We start from the raw sequence: 17,679 nt of genomic DNA, 5'->3' as shown, positions 1-17,679 counted from the left end.
TAATTTATTTGTGCCATCTGGCACATAACATAGAAAAAATAGGCGCCGCTTCGGACCAAAATAGTTTTTTGTTAAGCTCCTGGAGCTTGACAAAGGACTATTTTGGTCCGAAACATCGCCCCTTTTTTGTACGTTATTTGCCAGATGGTACAAATAAGTGTGTGTGTGTGTGTGTGTGTGTGTGTGTGTGTTATCAGAACGGCAGAGTCCTCTGGAGCTGAACTGTGCAATCTATAGCTCTGGAGACTCTCTCCGTTTCTGAAATTGATATTTTTAGTGCCAGTGTTTCCGGGTTCCTTTCTGGTATCCAATATGGCTGTATTTCAAGCCTCACTCCATACGCCAATAAGAAGCTGCAATTTCGCTGGAACATGACATTGCAGCCATGTTTGATTTTACTTTCATTTTATCGGCATATAAAAAGGTGAATATTTCAGGCAACTGGGGGTTCCCAAGACAGTACGTACGTGTGTGTACATACGTACGTACATTTTATTGATTTGAAGTGAGAGTTACAATTTAAAAGACGTTACATTGGTATATCTTCAATTTCCAAATTGTTCTCTTTTGGAAATGGAAACAGAAGTTGTGTGGAAATTCCATAGGTTGTAAACCAAGCTGATCACAAAAACAGTTTGTGGTTACTTCCCAAAGTACATATTAAAAACCCTCTATGATCCGTGTTGTGACAACGCTGTGCACACATTTTAGAAATAAACACGTGACGTGCTTCACTTATGTTACCGACGACGGAGCTTATACAAGGGCCAGCATGTGGTTTGGTAATGGGCTGTTGTAATGAATGTTGTTTTTGGTGCTTTTTGTTATACATTTATATTTGTAACGTTTTACTCTCTCTTAGGTTCTTGCAGAAATATATCCACAAAGAAACCGAAAGTCTCAAATCTGCAAAGACAAATGTTTCTCTCTCCACACAAGCCGCCCGGCAGAAGAAAATGCAGGACATCAGCAGTGTGGTCAAATATTTCATCCGATGCGCAAATAAGCGTGAGTGGGCCATCGTTTTTTATCGCAATAAAACAAACAAATACTTCTAGAGGAGGGGTGGGCAACTCCAGTCCTCAAGGGCCTCAACAGGTCAGGTTTTCAGGATATCACTGCTTCAGCACAAGTGGCTCAATGAGTTTCTCAGTCTAATGACTGATATGTCTGCCTGTCGGTCTAATGTCTGAGCCACTGATTATGCCAGCAGTGCGCAAGATTGTTCAGGGGTAGCGCGGCGGTAGCAGACGCACCACGCTCTTCCCCCAAGGCATTTAAATTAATGCCGGGGGGTCGTGTGAGGCCTCTGCAACTTCACTTACCTTCTCCTCGGCTACGCATCGTTATGGCAACATGTCACGTGACCCCCACTGCGTCATTTGTCGCCGGAGAGAAGGTAAGGGAGGGGGGGGCGCGAGCAGGGCGGGAAGCAGACAGGAGGGTGCAGCATGGAAAGATTGCACACCCTGGATTAAACCACCACTGCTGAAGCAGCGATATCCTGAAAACCCGACCTGTTGGTGATGGGTGACGACTGGAGTTGCCCACCCCTGCTCTAGAGCATCAGTCTTCTCAGAAAGTCTTTGTGTTGTATAGTGTACACAGATGTTGAGTAGAGCTTTAATCCCTTGAGTGGCAGATGGTACTGCGCGTCCACCTCTTCTCCCGCAAATAGTGGAAAGATCACATGATTGCTGCATCACCGCAGTGACATGAACAGAAGGGGCCCGGTCCTCCGCTTCCATTCAGATTGCGATCTACCAAAGAAAACAAGCAAAATGACGTACAGTGCATGACATAACGGCCTCTGGGGTGCTGGCCCTCAGGCGGGATACTGGATATCAATAAAGGGACTCAATGGGTTAAACTTTGAACTCTCCCAAAACGTCTCTTCCTCAGAGTGTCTTGCGGTACTTTTTGGCACCGAAGTGAATATACGGCAGTGACATGTTTGAAAGGGATGACGTTGAAAGATTTGTGCCTGTAGAAGAGCTTGGTTTTTGAAAGCGTCTCTCGGTGTTGCTTTGTAAGCTGGGCTTGGAATGGAACACGCACATTGACGCACGCTGTTCTCATTTGCACGCCCGTGCTCTGAATATTGATACATACAGTTTCCAGAATCTGAAATGAGGGATTCTCTGAGCTGAACCGAGCAATTCTCCCCAATGGGGACCTCCCAGGTCCAGAGAATTTTCCCTTTTGGGAAATCAGTAGCTGCTGGGTCTGCCTCACTCCTGCGGACCAATAGGAAGCTGTTATGTCATCTGGGCATGACATCACTGCTTCTTAGTGAAGGTCCCCGGCAGCCTTTTTTTTTTTTTTGCAGTTAACCTTCCAATACAAAAGTTAATTTCTCGGAGCCGAGAATGACATGGCAATCTTTTAACCTGTACATAGTTTAACGTTTGATGGGGAAATGCTGCTTGATCCTTGAGGTGCCCAAGAACTCACTATGCTCGTATGATTGCAAAATTATTCTGTAATATAGTAAAAAATAATCTGATTAAAACCCTGTTTGTTTTAGATGTACTCTCTGCCCTTCAAAGATTGTTAATAATACTAAGTGTTCCCATCCCAGGTATTTATAAGGCTATGATCCATTTCTTCCCCCCCCCCCCCTCCCTGCTTGGCTAATTATTGGTTAGCAATGATATTCATTCTTTAATAAAACTGCGATGCTGCAGCACATTCTCGTCATATTGTCTCACTAAGCTCTGCTTATTACTCTGTTTGCACAGCGGCCTATAAATGACACCCCTGATTGGCATGTACATTTTGGGGGGGTTTTTACATGACGTGGGTTACGTTGTGTCCTTCCCTAATTGTCCCTTCGTGACGTTTTATTGTGTACGTCTTTTGAGCATTGCCTGTTACCTGCATGGTACCACCCTTCTCTCTGTTCTTGTTTTGTGTAGGAGCGCCACGGTTAAAATGCATCGAGCTTTTAATCCACGTGATGGACACTGTGAAAGACCCTGCGGCGTGTGCTGCGTATGGAGCAGATTACAGCAGTATCCTCCTGAAGGATATCCTTTCAGTCCGCAAGTACTGGTGCGAGATAACTCCACAGCAGTGGGCAGGTGTGCATTCCGTACCCTATTTTCTTGGAGATTCTATTGTACTGACGAGCAATATGTCTGGGCCCTACCGAACGCTGAATACTAACATAACCAAAACAGCGTAGTTAGAAATGTCCTTCAGGAGTAGGCATGACATCCTATTGAAAATGCTACATGTGTTGTATACAAAGTATGGCCAATATGTACAAAAAAATATATATACGTGCGGGTGCTGGAGCTCCGGGAGAAATTCCAACATATGAAGAAAAAAAATAATAGCACACAAGTTTTAATAAAGCTGTGTGTGTCTGTATATAATGCGCGTGTGTGTCTGTGTGTATATATATATATGTATATATATATATGTATGTATGTAGCAAAAGTTATTGCACCTGCTCATAACACAGTATATCTCAGATTTTCCATAGGATTCAATGGCAGTGATAACGCAGAATATCACAGAATCTCCCACTGTAACGCTCTGTACATGAAGGTTTCAGTCTTCTTTATTCCTGCCCATACTGACTCTAGTTTGTCTCTAGTGCGGTTACATTACAATAGCAACCTTCACTTGTTTCTCCTCTGACGCGATTCACACAACTCCTGACAACAAATGTACCGCAATTGGAAATCTTCTCCCAGCTCCCACTGTACACAAACATACTGTACTACACATTGTATGTAATCTCCGACCCTGTGAAGTTTGAAAGCTTGTACACTGTAAACCATTGTTACTTCAATAAAATACACCATACTACCTATTTGTTTCACAATAAAAACCAAACTAATATGGCTTGTTTTGATATCTCTCATTATAACAATTTTAGAACATTATGTGGAATGATTTTGTTATAAAATATAAAGCAATGAAAACTGCTGGATAGGAAAACGAAATGTCCACCTTGACCAATGTAGGGTTGTTCTGGAGCCTCTGTCCTCCCCTAGACCCGCAGTTATTGACATGTTGCAGGCCTCATAATTCCTTTATTCAGAATGCTCGTAGGCTGGGTAGATAATTTATACCAACACCTTTTGTACCCTCTTCACATTGCGCGGAATCCAGTTTTGGGAGACTCCTTGTAGTTGAAAGAACTGTATATTACAGATCGATATAACTGAGTGCAGTTTTAGGCCTCGTTCAGGGTGCCAGAGTTGGAGGGCGGGCATTCGCGAGGGCGGGCGGCAGTCTGCTGGGCGATGTGTGTTCATCCTCCCCAGCAGACTTTTTCAGGAGTTGAGGAGGCGGGGAGGGGGCGGGGCTACAGACCTGAGGTTAGGGATCGAAGCTGCTGTCTTGAAATCATTCTCAAGAATGATTTCATTGGCTGCCGAGGTCCCAGTGACGCTGCTGCACCTTCAAAAAACGACTTGGTTTGTTTATTGAAACTGTAGCCAGCGTCAACTCCGTACTTCGGAGACAGGGCAGCTGCTACCCTGACAACCAGTATTCAATTTGAATACATTGTGTCCCACGGCAGCTCGCACGTCAGCACGCCCTCCCTCCGAAGCCTGCACCCTGAACGAGGCCTTAGGGTGCTCATTTACAATTGTGCTCAGTTTAATGTTTCTTTATGGTGGTGTTTATTGGGATATGTCTCAATGTTACTACCTCCTCTCACTCCCGCATGCAAGACTTCTCCGGGGCTGCCCCCTCTGCAATTCCCTACCACGCTCCATCAGACTCTTCCCCCGGCTTTCCGGTGCTTAAAAACTCCCTGAAAAGTCACCTTTTCAAGGAAGCCTAGTAGCCATACCTCTAACATCCAACTCTTCCCCCCCTCACCCTTTAACCCCATTGGGACCAGCTGTGCGGCTGGACCAATATCCACCCTATGTTACATACCCCCCTCCACCCCCTCCCCCCCAACCTTAATAACTTCAGCTGTCAGACTGGGCCATATTCTAACCTGAGCCTCACCTTATCCTACAATAAGCAGCCTACCTTACCTTCTCAGTTCAGCAGTGTCCCTTATTCCCTCTAGATTGTAAGCTCTTAAGGGCAGAATGCTCATTACCTCTTTGTATCTGTTTGTGCATGTTTGTCCTCCCCTGTATGTAACTGTTCATGTTTTTGTAATATACATAACTCTGTACCCCATTGTACCGCGCGGTGGAATAATTTTGACGCTTCGCAAATAAACAATAATAATAATTTGCACTCTCGTTGGCATGCACTTTCCTTTCCACACGGATTGTGTCTATTTGATGTGGTTCCTCACCTCCCAGAAAGGAGGAGAGAGAGAGAACCCCGAATATAGTTAATCTCGTGGTGGAAACAACCAAATATTTCCCACTACCACTAATATTGCATTAAATGTTGCAAACTGTATGGCTTGATTTGAATATTTTAGCATAATGCTTAGATATCTTTTGACTTTGCCATGTCTCTCCAGGTACTGAAAATATGAATGATGTTTGTGGTAGATAGAGAGATGGGGAGAATGCTGTAACCGTTTGTCTCCCTCCCCAATCTGCATGGATCAGGGAGGGGAGATTGCGGTGCGATGTGTAATCTTGCAGTATATGGAATAACATGAGAATACCTACATTTAAGCGTTTGGCTCATTTGCATACAACAGTTGCATGACAAATGGAATTGTACAGCTGGAGCCAAATTGCATCTTAAAATGCCATTTTCCCGCACCTTGGCTATACAATATCTGTAATAAATACGACGAGGTGCGTTTTAATCAATAGGTCCCAGTGTCACTGGCTTCATCTGTATTGCCATAAACAATATTTTAGCAATAAATAAATAAACTACACCTCAAAATGCAGATGGATTCTTCATATTTACGTCAAAACTCTCCGCTGTCATCATGAAGGGGTATCATCGACATGCTTGCAGAATGTTCATAGCAGCCCAATTGAAGTCATCAGAACAAACACATGTATTCTCTGCTCTATTGTAGTGTAAGGCTTTAAAGTCATTCGCATATATTTTTATTTACAGACTTACTGACTCTCTACTTCAACCTGTATTTGACACCAACCAGCGCTATTAACCGGGTCCTAGTGGTTCGTATTATTCACACTATAACAAGAGGGTGCTGTCTGCAAACAGAAGGGATGCACAGCAAGTTTTTCAACTTTTTCTCAATGGCGATGCAGCGAGTAAGGTAATTATTCTCACCCCAGAAACGTTATATTACTATATGGTTCCTAGCCCCTGGAGGGGTCTGCAATGCATAGTACGGCAATGTGTTGCAGGCTTTTCCAAGGCTGGAGGGACTCCTTGAACAGCCGGAAAGTGTTTTTTGAGCTTCCATTAGTGAAAACATTTTGTGTGTGTGTTTTTTGTATTATTTTTAATTTTAGAGGGGAGAGGAACCCAGCGGGTCTGGACCAGATCCTCGCCGCCCTCAACGTGTTCCTCGGCACCTCTTCTGCGAACTGTCGCATGCGCGTTTGCAAGTTGGGGGAAGACACTTTTCTGACCGTGCTGCGGGTGTGGACACAGCACCGGCCTAAAGATGCACTCAAGGAGGAGATTGTGGAGTTCTTTCGGTTGCTGCTTCATATTCATCATCCAAAAGGAGCCAAAACTACAGAAGAAGGTGCCCCTGCAATACACACACACACTTTGACCTTGCAGTGTAAATGCTGTATTGTTACATTGCGGTCTTTGAATTCCTTGTTATGTATTCCATCCTTTTGTCCTTGCATATGTTACTTAAAATCTACTATTTCTTTAGTATGTAATATTTGTATTCTTTTTTTTATTTGCTTTAAAATTGCATTGTTTGTGTGGGCTAACTGAAAAGCCCATTGGCCAAGCAGGCAGTGGTTTAAAGTCCGTATGCGGAAATGTATAGGAACACCAAATATGGCTTCGTTATTCCAACAGTTTAGTGGTTCTTTTACTTCCACTGGTACCAAAAACAAGTTATTGATGCTGTCCAAAAATGATGGTCCCTAACCCAGTTTCCCATCAAATGTCCAGAGCCATCTAGATTCCTTCCAGAGAATCGTTGTTGCTGGATTTCAGTGAAGGGGGCATCACTCTGAATTAATGTAGCAAGCATGCTACATTGCTTTTTTGGCTTACTATGCGTTGTCCGCAATGAGCTATTTTGGTAGGATTGTTTGAACCTCCTTGTCTGGTTTTTTTAATGGATTATGTGGATTAATGGATTATATTTAATGGACACATAAATAGAAGCAGGGAAGCCGCGCTCGTGCTGTCAGACGTGATGATAGAAACAAGCCCCTTGCTGCTGGATGCGTGGAGGTACTCCCAATCACTCCTGCATGAAAACGCCCAGCGGTGTTTTAACCATGTAACGAAAAGCAAAAAGGTGCACACAGCGCACCGGGGATTAAATAACAAATAATACAAAAATATATGTGTTCACAGATAAACTGATTAATAGTGAAAGATGGGTGAACAATATCACCAATGTTAAGATTAAGGCTAAAAACCAAAAAAAATGTATAATGTAACTCAATATTTATTAAAAAAAAATACACACAATGAAATGGAAATGTGATAACCACTAATTACATAACCTTCATAAAAATACGGACACAATTGGATGTAATAATAAAACTACAGTGGGTACAAATTACAACTAAAAAACAAACTCAGTTGAGGATACCAAACCACAGACTGGGAAGCCAAGATACTGACCAGGGAGAGTAAGAAAGCGGGACTGCTGTGATCAGCGCTGATGTTAATTTCCGGCTGCACCGATCAACCAGCTGTTGTTAGAAGCTAAACGGAGTGGCTCTCAAATTCCGTTTTTGTTTCTTTTTGCACGAGTGCTTAAAGAAGAGGAGAGAGAAATATTTTAAGTTGCATATAAGGCTGCGTTCTTGGTGCCGGCGACGTGACGTCGCAGCAAAACAAATGTATTGCCGCTGTCGTGTGTGCTTATAGTATAGGCTTGGTCGCGATCGCTGGAAGTCAATTTTGATTTTTCCAGCAACCGCAGCGTGACGTCGCTGTCGTCTGCGTTATAAGCGCAGCCTTATACTCTGCGTTAAGAAAATTGAAGTGTCTGAGTTCGGGCAAAATAAATAAAACGACCCAAAGGAAACATCTCAGAAAAACAAGTCCGGTGAATGTCTGACCAAAAGGCGAAAAGCAGGAGAATTTTACTACCTGGAACAAAATCTGTATTATTGAAAAGAAGGGTGAGCGGAGAAGGAAAAGAAGTAAGGTTTTTAGTTGTGGAATGTTAGGGACAGTAGGTAAAGCCAGAAGCTGCATTTGTGTTAAGCCATCCATTTTGTCTGTAATGACCTGTTAAGATTATGTAGTCAGCTTTTGCTGAAATATAATTTCTAATGTATTCAGCGTCTGCCACATTACATTTCCGCTCTGCTCAGGATTTTGCTAAGATACTTTTTATGTTGTCAGCTTCCTGCTGTTTTAGTCAGTAAACAATAGACTGGTTCTCTGAGAGAGGCAAAATCATCTAACATAGTTGCTAGAGAAATTCAAGGTTTCTTGATAACATAGACAATGAATAGGCTATGTATTTAGACAGTGCCTGTATTGGGAGAATTACGCCCCTAGATCATTCCACTTCTATGTCCTGCCCCTAAATCACGCCTCTAATCTAAGCCACACCCAAATCACGCCCAGGTTACACCTACGTTACGCCTCTAACCAAACCTTTCTTTTTTCTGTATAAAAAATCTTTACCCTATGCTTAATAAACGGAGACAAAGGAATTTAAAACCTGGCTTGTGTTCCGTTTAATTTCCTTCGTTTTCCCGGGCCTGTACATTCATCAGATTGGAGATAACAGTGCCAGGGCGGGCCAAAGCTTCCCGGGGAGTCTGCAGGGTGCAGTATGTGTGTATCCAGTCACAAGGCCTCCAGCCCTTTTCCAATTGGCAGGGCAAGTTCCTTCATGGAAACCTTGTCCTTGGTGGGCAAAGTATGACCAATAATTGGGTGATCATATAGAGATTGGGGTCTTTTAAACATATTGTTTTTAGGCAGCCATTTTGTAGTGTGATGATTTGGGTTGGGGACAAAGCCGATTCAATTTGGGTGCTGAATATTGTAACAGAACTTTGACCAAATATCTGTTTGTCTCTGAGGTTTTTCACAGCTTTAAACTTTTTTTTGTCCTGTTCTTTGGGAGTGAAGACTCCAAATCTTTTACTGGGCTCCACAAATTCTAACTGCTCACTCCCCCCCCCCCCCCCAAAATGCTAGGAAACCTCTCTGTTTGCATAGAACTTTCTCGTGCTGGTTATTACTGTAGTTTAGGCCGTGGTGGGAACAGGATATAAAATATAAATACACAATAAAATGTCATTCATTGTCGATATGCAGATTGAGGCGAATTTTCCTGTAAGCTAGAGATATGGTAAAACTAGAAATATTGAATCATGGATTAATGCACTTTTAGAATAGAAATAACCTTTTTTGAAAGATGAAAAAACATATTTGGAATAGTATTAATTTTCTAACAAATGTTTGCAAAACCACTACTTAACCTCTCATCTCCTTTTCAATTATTATCTTATCATCAATTCAGAATCTCTTTTATGTTTTATTGCTTTTATCCTTGGGTTTTTACATACATTTTTTTCATTCATATGTTTATATTTTTTAGTGCTATAAAAATAAACATAAAATCACAAGAAATGGTTTTGAAAACAAAGTTCAGAAATACTCATAATTATTTGTTGCAACATGTACAATTGTGGGAGGAAACTATTTCACTATTCCCACCTTAATTTACATTCCAAACTTTTTTTCCATTCATTAAAACCAATAGACGTGTCCTCTACGTAACTGTAATAGTTGTGTTTATTGTTGCTTCCTCAGGTGCGTATGCCTTTGACGCTGAGAAGTGGCAGAGGAATTTGTACAGCTTGTATGACACTCTAGTAAATGAGATTAGCCAGATAGGCAGCAGAGGGAAATATTCCTCTGGATCCCGACATGTCGCTGTGAAAGAAAACTTGGTAGAATTAATGGCGGACATTTGTTACCAGGTATGGCATTAATGCGTTTCTATAAAATAAATGCACTTGTGTGCACGTTTCTGAGAACTGAACGAAGTGGTTCATTGACTGTGTTGTTGAACCCGAGCAGAGCTGTTCTTTACTTAAGTTCCTGACTCAGAGGTTTTATGTAAGAGTCTGTAGTGAAGGGGTGGCCAACTCCAGTCCTCAAGAGCCACCAACAGATCAGGCTTTAAGAATGCCCCTGCTTCAGCACAGGTGGCTGAGTCTTCGACTGAGCCACTGATTGAGCCACCGAAGCAGGGATATCATGAAAACCTGACCTGGTGGCGCCACTTGAGGACTGGAGTTGCCCACTCCTGCCCTAGGGCAACCCTGCCCGGTTTGCATTATAAAGGCATAATGTTGTTTGAAGGATTGTACATAATGTTGTTTGAAGGATTGTACATAATGTTGTTTGAAGGATTGTACATAATGTTGTTTGAAGGATTGTACATAATGTTGTTTGAAGGGTTGTACATAATGTTGTTTGAAGGGTTGTACATAATGTTGTTTGAAGGGTTGTACATAATGTTGTTTGAAGGGTTGTACATAATGTTGTTTGAAGGGTTGTACATAATGTTGTTTGAAGGGTTGTACATAATGTTGTTTGAAGGGTTGTACATAATGTTGTTTGAAGGGTTGTACATAATGTTGTTTGAAGGATTGTACATGTCGACCTATATTCTGTATATTTCCAACTTTTGTTTTTCTCATTTTTTCTTCTGCGCCAGGCCCGATTTGATAGTGTTTTGGTTATCTACGTTATTGATTTGGAGGCTTAATGTATTGTATCTAAATGATTAGATGATTAATCAACCATGAGCGCTCACCTCCCTGTCTCTCGGCCAGAAGGCATCTTCTGCTTCTGTTGATCATTCTGTTTTGCTTTCCTGTGCTCAGTTGTTCACTGAAGACACCCGAGTCTTGGAGATCACCCAGGCTTCTTTTGCCATGACCCAGAGAGAGTCATCTGGAGGGGGAGTCCCGAGCAAGCGCCGAAGGATCGAGCTGGGATGGGAAGTGGTGCGTGATAATCTTCAACGGTCCCACCATGATTTTGATGTAGTCCCATGGTAATCATATATTTTTTTTAAAAACATTTTGTTGGTGCAAGTGCTTGTGGAAACGTGATGGTTAGCAGCAAATGGGAAGAACTCTAATTCTTGTTAATAATTAGTAACTATATTCCTGTAGGTTTGTTACAGATTGTGATCATCTTTTAACGAACCAACATGTTAGTTCTGCCTAGATATAGTTATGCACAAGCTATCATACAAAGGGTACTACAGCCGGCAACAAGCAAACCATTTATATAGTAGGACTCTACAGTATATTATAGCAATGTACATTTCCACCCTAGTGTAGTCTGTGACATATGGTTTAATCCTTTAAAGCTGCAATGCTCCATAGCAGGACACTTAAATATATAGGGCAATTATGACCTTCTAAATAGAGGAACAGATGCAACAAAAATATGTGACCAAGTAATATAAAGCACCCTAAGAAAGTCGAACAGGTAGTTGTACCAATTTTCTGAATACTATGCAGTACATCTTAATACCATGAATCTTCGAAAAACATCTTGGTTGGTTGTAGACCAAGCACAGACCATTCAATGTGATGTCTTTAATTACAGGAAAAAGTCCATATACAGATACGTTTTTTTTTTTTAAGACATATTTTCAAAGTTCTGAAGCACTAAATAATAAAATAAAATCCTAATTTCCATTACCATACAGAGTCTAGAGGTACAACTCCTTTTTCAATACAAGATTCACGGTAAAAATATGTAGAAGACAAAATGAGGAATAAACCCCAAATACTGATGCTGCAACGGTAGCTAGATAAAGATACAGGACAATCCTTTATTCCATAGAACAGCGTGGACATGAGCTGAATAACTGGATATCCACTTGAAATCACCCAAAATGCGATCGGGCTCACTCAGGGAGGAGGGCTAGTATGCAGGATAGAGATACGAAAAGACATGCTAAGGTAACGTGTCTCTAGGTAAATCATTGAAACCGGCAGCTGCTGCCCTCACCAACACCCTGTGCCCCACACAATATAATCAGCTGGCAAGTACTCACAGTATGATCCAATGGACTGCCGGGTGATGCTGATGTGTGTACAGCAATGCTCCAGTGCCACATTGTATCCACGTGCTCCTGCCGGTTAGTTGATATAGAAGGAAAAGTAGCTTATGGCGGTCACAGCCCTCAATGAACCAAGCACAATTAGTTGAGATAGAAAAACATTTATTTAATCAAAAATAGACATTCGCAAAGGTGAAAAAACTCTGATGCGTTTCGTCCTGACAAATTGCGCTTGGTTCATTGAGGGCTGTGACCGCCATACGCTACTTTTTCTCCTTTCCACTGTAAAAATATGAACCTTTGATCTTGATAAGAGAATGTATTTGAAATCATTGGATACCACGGCTCTCACCTAAGGTGCCTCTATGGAGAATACACAGGCCTCCAAAGCACGAGGAGGAATGCATAAGCCTATCCGTGTACGTGTGGGCATTTTGTTAATATCTGAAGGAGAATGACATCCTTTTGGGAAAATAAGTAGTACTACCAGAATATGATAGGCCAGCTTTGTAATATTGTAGGTTACACAGAAAAGTAAAGAGTATTACTGGTTTAAATAGCTGCCATATTTGGCTTTGGGGGGGAATTTAAACTGACATTTCTAGGATACCACCTAATAAAAGAACAGAAACGCTGCTGAAATTATTCAAATATGTTAAAGGAATAATATTTTGTGATGCTCTGCTTCGTGTGTCTCTCTTCAGGTTACAAATCACCACCTGCCTGATAGCCAGACACCCAATGAGCCTGCCTAGCGCTGAACTGACTCCCTTACTCACCGTGCTGCACCAGTTACTTGCCCAGCAGCGGCGAGGGGAGAGGGCAACCTATGTGCTGAGGTGCCTGAAGGAGGTTGCTGTTTGTCAGACACGCAAACTCGATGTGAAGGTCACCCCAAAATCAGACCTGCACAAGCTGTGGACTAAAATCTGGGCTGTTACTCTGCGCAGCATCAGTTCTCCACAAACAGAAGCAGAAAGCTTTGCCCTGCTTGGAGCCGTCTTACAAGGGGGTCTGATACCGGCTAACCGGGACTTCTGGAAGGTATTCTCGGGCTCTGCTGGCAAGCCTTCAAGGTATGAGATATACAGTACGGTGTGTGTAGCCTAACATTCTGTAGATAAGTGTCAGAAACCAAAGTTACTGTCCAATACAACAACGTTGAGTATTTCCAAGCAACCTAATTGTGGTCCTCTATTGGAGGCCAACTGGAAAGTACTTTATTTTGAGTCAGACATACGTGGGGATATTTGGATGGGCGAGTTGTCGGATGCAGTAATGCTTCCACCGGAGATCCATGTGCAGGTTGGGTTTTATCAGAGCAGAATCCAAAGACTACCCGGTTTTATTTTAGTATAATGCTTTATTTTTATATCACGCCAACCGTGTGTGTGCAGTACTTTTACATAGAGAGCGTAAGGACAGGTACAAATACAGGGGGTTACATATACAAGCATTAAATGGTGTAATCCACGGTGAGAAAATGGGAATCCTGTCCAAACAACCTTCAATCTGAGATGGGGGGAGACCCAAGGAAAGTGTAAGGATACAGCGGTGAGGAGCTTGGAAATCGTATAGTCCTGTACCCTGGGAGCGTCATGGCCACGGATAAGTAGGAGATGGCTTGTCGGCTTAGCCTGTAAGTGGCCCTTAGCTCCCTGCCATTGGCAGATTCCATTTCAATGCTGTGCAATTGGCAACGGTTCTGTCTTTTTGTTTTTAAATGGGGAGGAAAGTGTTTACATTTATGTGGACTCGGTGGCCTTGTTCTCTCTATGCTTCAAACACCAAAGATGAAGCTCTGCTGTGTTCAGCACTGAATACACTGCCGGCTATGTAAAGCAATATAGGAGAATACATGGTCATTTTTAACTATCATAGAGAAGACAGGCTTGCATATTGTTTTTATTTGACTGGTCTTATGGTTGATACGCACAATGTAGTTTAGAATAACCAATGAGACTTTTAGCATCTTTTCCCTTCATAAACACTCAACTGCTTGTGGAACTTAAGAGGGAAGCGTTCTATTCTCGAACAGCAACAGAGGGGTCTTAAGAGCGGTTTCTGTATTGGTGATGCAGTTCGCTGTAAATACTACCCCTTAACTCACGATCATGTTTGCTGTCTAGCATTGTTGTAGTCAAACTGGCACATGTACATAAAGTATCCATGAGGCATTTTAATGTGATCCCTTCACTAACAACTGGTTCAGAAACCTACTGCAGAGCGGTCAATTCAAACTGCTCAGAGAAGTATGCCTGAAATAAGGGGTCCTCAAACCCCCCCCAAGAGGTCAGGTTTGAAGGATATCCCTGCTCCAGCACAGGTAATGCACAGGTAATGCAGTCTTCAACTGATCCACTGATTTCAGCCACCTGTGCTGAAGCAGGGATATCCCTAACACCTGACCTGTTGGTAGGGGCTCTTGAGGGCTGCAGTTGCGCACCACTGCCGTAAGCAGATATTCTTTATCATGCGTGCACTTGTAGTTGCATTGGTACACTCAGACCTCATTTCAGAGTTCGAGAAATGGGAATTGCTTCAAAGAGTTTAAACTTTGGGGTTAAGGATTAGCAAGGAGCCTGCTTCTACCCTCCCTAAAAATGAGCTCTGACACACCCGCAACCACCCAAAATAGCAGACTCTTGAACCGGAAAACTAAATCCGCCCTTAATTGAGCAGTAAAAGTCTTAAATCTGTCTGCATCTGTTCTTTAAAACGGGCTCTGTGTGGGCCTCACCATTGGTGCATGGTTGCATTGTCGCTCAATATTAGTTAGTATTCTCGTTGACAAAGGGCGACGGCCCGAAACGCGTTCGAGACTTTTAACATATCCCATGCCATGATGTCTACCATGGAATAAAGGATTTTTAACAGCGGTATCTAGCCCCCTTCTTACTGCAATTGCTGTGCTCCGTTCTTTCCGTGAGGATATCTTGTTGTCGCTCAATATTATTCGGGAAGTGTGTGGTTTTTCTTTCCATCATTTGCAAACATCACAATTGGTTATAGATACAAAGTAGACGGCAGGACAATTGTGTAAACTCAAAGTTAACATAAGTACAGGTGGGTGGCCCCATGAAAGGTGTGAAGTCCAGGCAAAGGCTTGCGGGCCCCATTGGCCGCGATGGAGATCAGGACGTGGCAGGTCTTTGCTTCCTGCCCTGACCCTGCCCCCTTCCTTGCAGCTCGGCGGTGCATTGCTTGGCTGGGACTCTCACGGCCTGTGCTCTTCCTGAGCATCTCAACACAGGCATGGAGCAAGCTGGGCATGAAGCCAATGGGAGTAAAAGCGTGTTAAAAGAAGAGATAATAAAGTGGTTACTTTTTGGGCACCTGGATGATGACACGGAAGACAACACAGAGCTTTCCCCAATTATAAGCAAGTGAGTACTTTTGCAAACAGAATGAAATAAAAGCTGTGGTTTAACATTCACTGCAGGTCCTGCGACACACGCACAACCAGAGCGCACTCAGACTGTGCCGAACATCACCGGTGAAATAACATTCCAAGCACATCGGATGTATTTGCAAAAATATGCAATATTGTGTGACGTAATTATTATACTTCTCAAGTACAATATTCCGTGCAATTCAAATATTATTATTATATATTTTTCCTCGGGTTTGTGACGATGTGTGATAAATCTTGACAGCATTTATTTCAAGTGTGTTTAAAGATGAAGACTCCCCGGTGTCCATTTAATAATCCCAAAGGGTTCGGAGAGAACCCCTTTGAAATTCAGAAGATAAAAAGTCTCAGAGAATGTGGGATATAACGCAGGCTTAGAGGGGAAAGTGCAGGTGCGTCTCCTTTAAAGGGGCAGTCACTCCCAGCATCAATGTGTACTAATGGCATTGACATTTTTATCCATTGCAGCAGGGGTGCTCCACTCCAGTCCTGAAGAACCGCCTCCCCTCAACAGGTCAGGTTTTTAGGTTATCCCTGCTTCAGCACAGTTGGCTTAGCCTCTGCTTCAGCACAGGTGGATCAATTAGAGGCTCAGTCTTCAACACATCTTCGACTGAGCCTCTGATTGAGCCACCAGTGCTGAATCTGGGATATCCTGAAAACCTGACCTGTTGGGGTGGGGGGGCGGAAAGCTTGAGGACTGGCGTTGAGAATCCCTGCATTACAGTGTCTTTGTCGTGCCAGGGATGTCATAGGCACGGGCTCGTTTTTTAGGGGGTGGTTTGGGTGACGGTTCCAGCGGAGAGACCGGCCCGATTTTAAACTGAAGTGCAGCCCCCGGTGTGTTCAGTGCAGTGACGTATAATAATATATCGAACATCACCTGTGAAATAACACGACACCACCAACACACACAGTGCATTGTAAAGAACTTTGCTGAGCATTGCGTGGGCTTCAGATGTGCTTAAAGTTTGGGGAGCAAAGCGTTAAACACACACACAATCTATTTCCCCTTGGAGTTTATTTTAATTTTTTTTTATCATTATATCACAAGTATTCAATTTACTTCGTACAATGATGCAATATATGTAATGCAAATGCTTAGAGTTTTAAATGTCTTCCGCCAGGAAAAATATTTCAGAACGAAGCTGGACATGGTTGTGATTTAATAATAATAATAACACATCGGGGTTTGGATTCTGTGTTGGAGAGTGGAGATACAACTCGCGCAAACTGTTGTCTTAATAAATAAAAATGTAAATGACAGAAATACATACATTTGTTCACTTTGGAAATGTTCTTTTCCCAGAGACTTCTCCCACCCTACTCTTCAGAAAGCTCTTGTGAGCCTCACAATGAAGGACTCCAGTGCTGCTATGACATTCTTTGGAAGCCTTTCAGAGTGGTGAGTAATATACTTTCCCGACTACAGAATTGCGAGGTGTGTGAGATCATTTCTGTGCTGTGGGAATAGTCTCATTTTATTGCAGGTTAATAAAAAGTGGTAGTGGGATGAAAAAATTGACTACAGCATACACCACCAGCGAGGGTTACTTTGTAGATTAATAAGTACCATCCACCCCCAAATCGGCCAATTTATTTTTAATTATTTCAACCAGGAAAGGGGGGGTGGGGAGGAACGCACTTACAAGAACACCCTCCTACTGTCTCTGTACGTTCTCCCTACTTACCACTTAGATTGTAAATTCTTCTGGGCAGGGACTCCTTTTCCTAAATGTCACTTTTATGTCTGAAGCCCTTATTATTAAAAACCCGTTACTGCTGTAAAGTGCTGTGTACATGGATGGTGCTATATACATAAAGATATACATACACCTGTCACTAAATGTTTCTTTCTTTTAAGTTCACATTATAAAAAAGGGAAAGTTGCTGCCGATTTCTCTGAGACAGAGGAGCTGTACCTGCACGCCTCATTCAATGAGATAACGGTTATGCCCGGTACGGACGCTCCACATTCCCCCAGCTCTCCATGTGTGAGTGTGAATGCAGCTGTCCGGGACAGACTGGAGCATCACCTGCTCGCTGTGTCCGAGCAGCTGCTGAACAGCTACTCATCCGAGGTAGGAAGATTGGGGCCTGCCGAATAAACGTTGTACTGCTTTTCATCATAAAATGT

At 42.7% G+C, this 17,679-nt stretch overlaps 1 protein-coding gene across 6 annotated transcripts in view; it reads left to right on the top strand.

Moving 5' to 3' along the window:
• Positions 1-17,679, top strand: part of ATM (ATM serine/threonine kinase) — a 124,830-nt gene that overhangs the window by 27,068 nt on the left and 80,083 nt on the right. For all 6 annotated transcript variants that reach the window (XR_012800016.1, XM_075592353.1, XM_075592354.1 and 3 more), the window contains exons 4-13: positions 863-1,008; positions 2,919-3,083; positions 6,016-6,181; positions 6,381-6,619; positions 9,853-10,022; positions 10,935-11,107; positions 12,835-13,206; positions 15,319-15,516; positions 16,852-16,947; positions 17,407-17,623. Coding sequence is in view for 5 of the 6 variants with exons in the window: in XM_075592353.1 (XP_075448468.1) it covers positions 863-1,008; positions 2,919-3,083; positions 6,016-6,181; positions 6,381-6,619; positions 9,853-10,022; positions 10,935-11,107; positions 12,835-13,206; positions 15,319-15,516; positions 16,852-16,947; positions 17,407-17,623 (1,942 nt within the window). In the remaining variant the exon portion in view is untranslated. The remainder of the gene's footprint in view (positions 1-862; positions 1,009-2,918; positions 3,084-6,015; positions 6,182-6,380; positions 6,620-9,852; positions 10,023-10,934; positions 11,108-12,834; positions 13,207-15,318; positions 15,517-16,851; positions 16,948-17,406; positions 17,624-17,679) is intronic.

This window comes from Ascaphus truei, chromosome 3 (genome assembly GCF_040206685.1).
Source record: "Ascaphus truei isolate aAscTru1 chromosome 3, aAscTru1.hap1, whole genome shotgun sequence".
Taxonomy (NCBI): Eukaryota; Metazoa; Chordata; class Amphibia; order Anura; family Ascaphidae; genus Ascaphus; species Ascaphus truei.
This window is presented reverse-complemented; position numbering and strand designations above follow the sequence as displayed.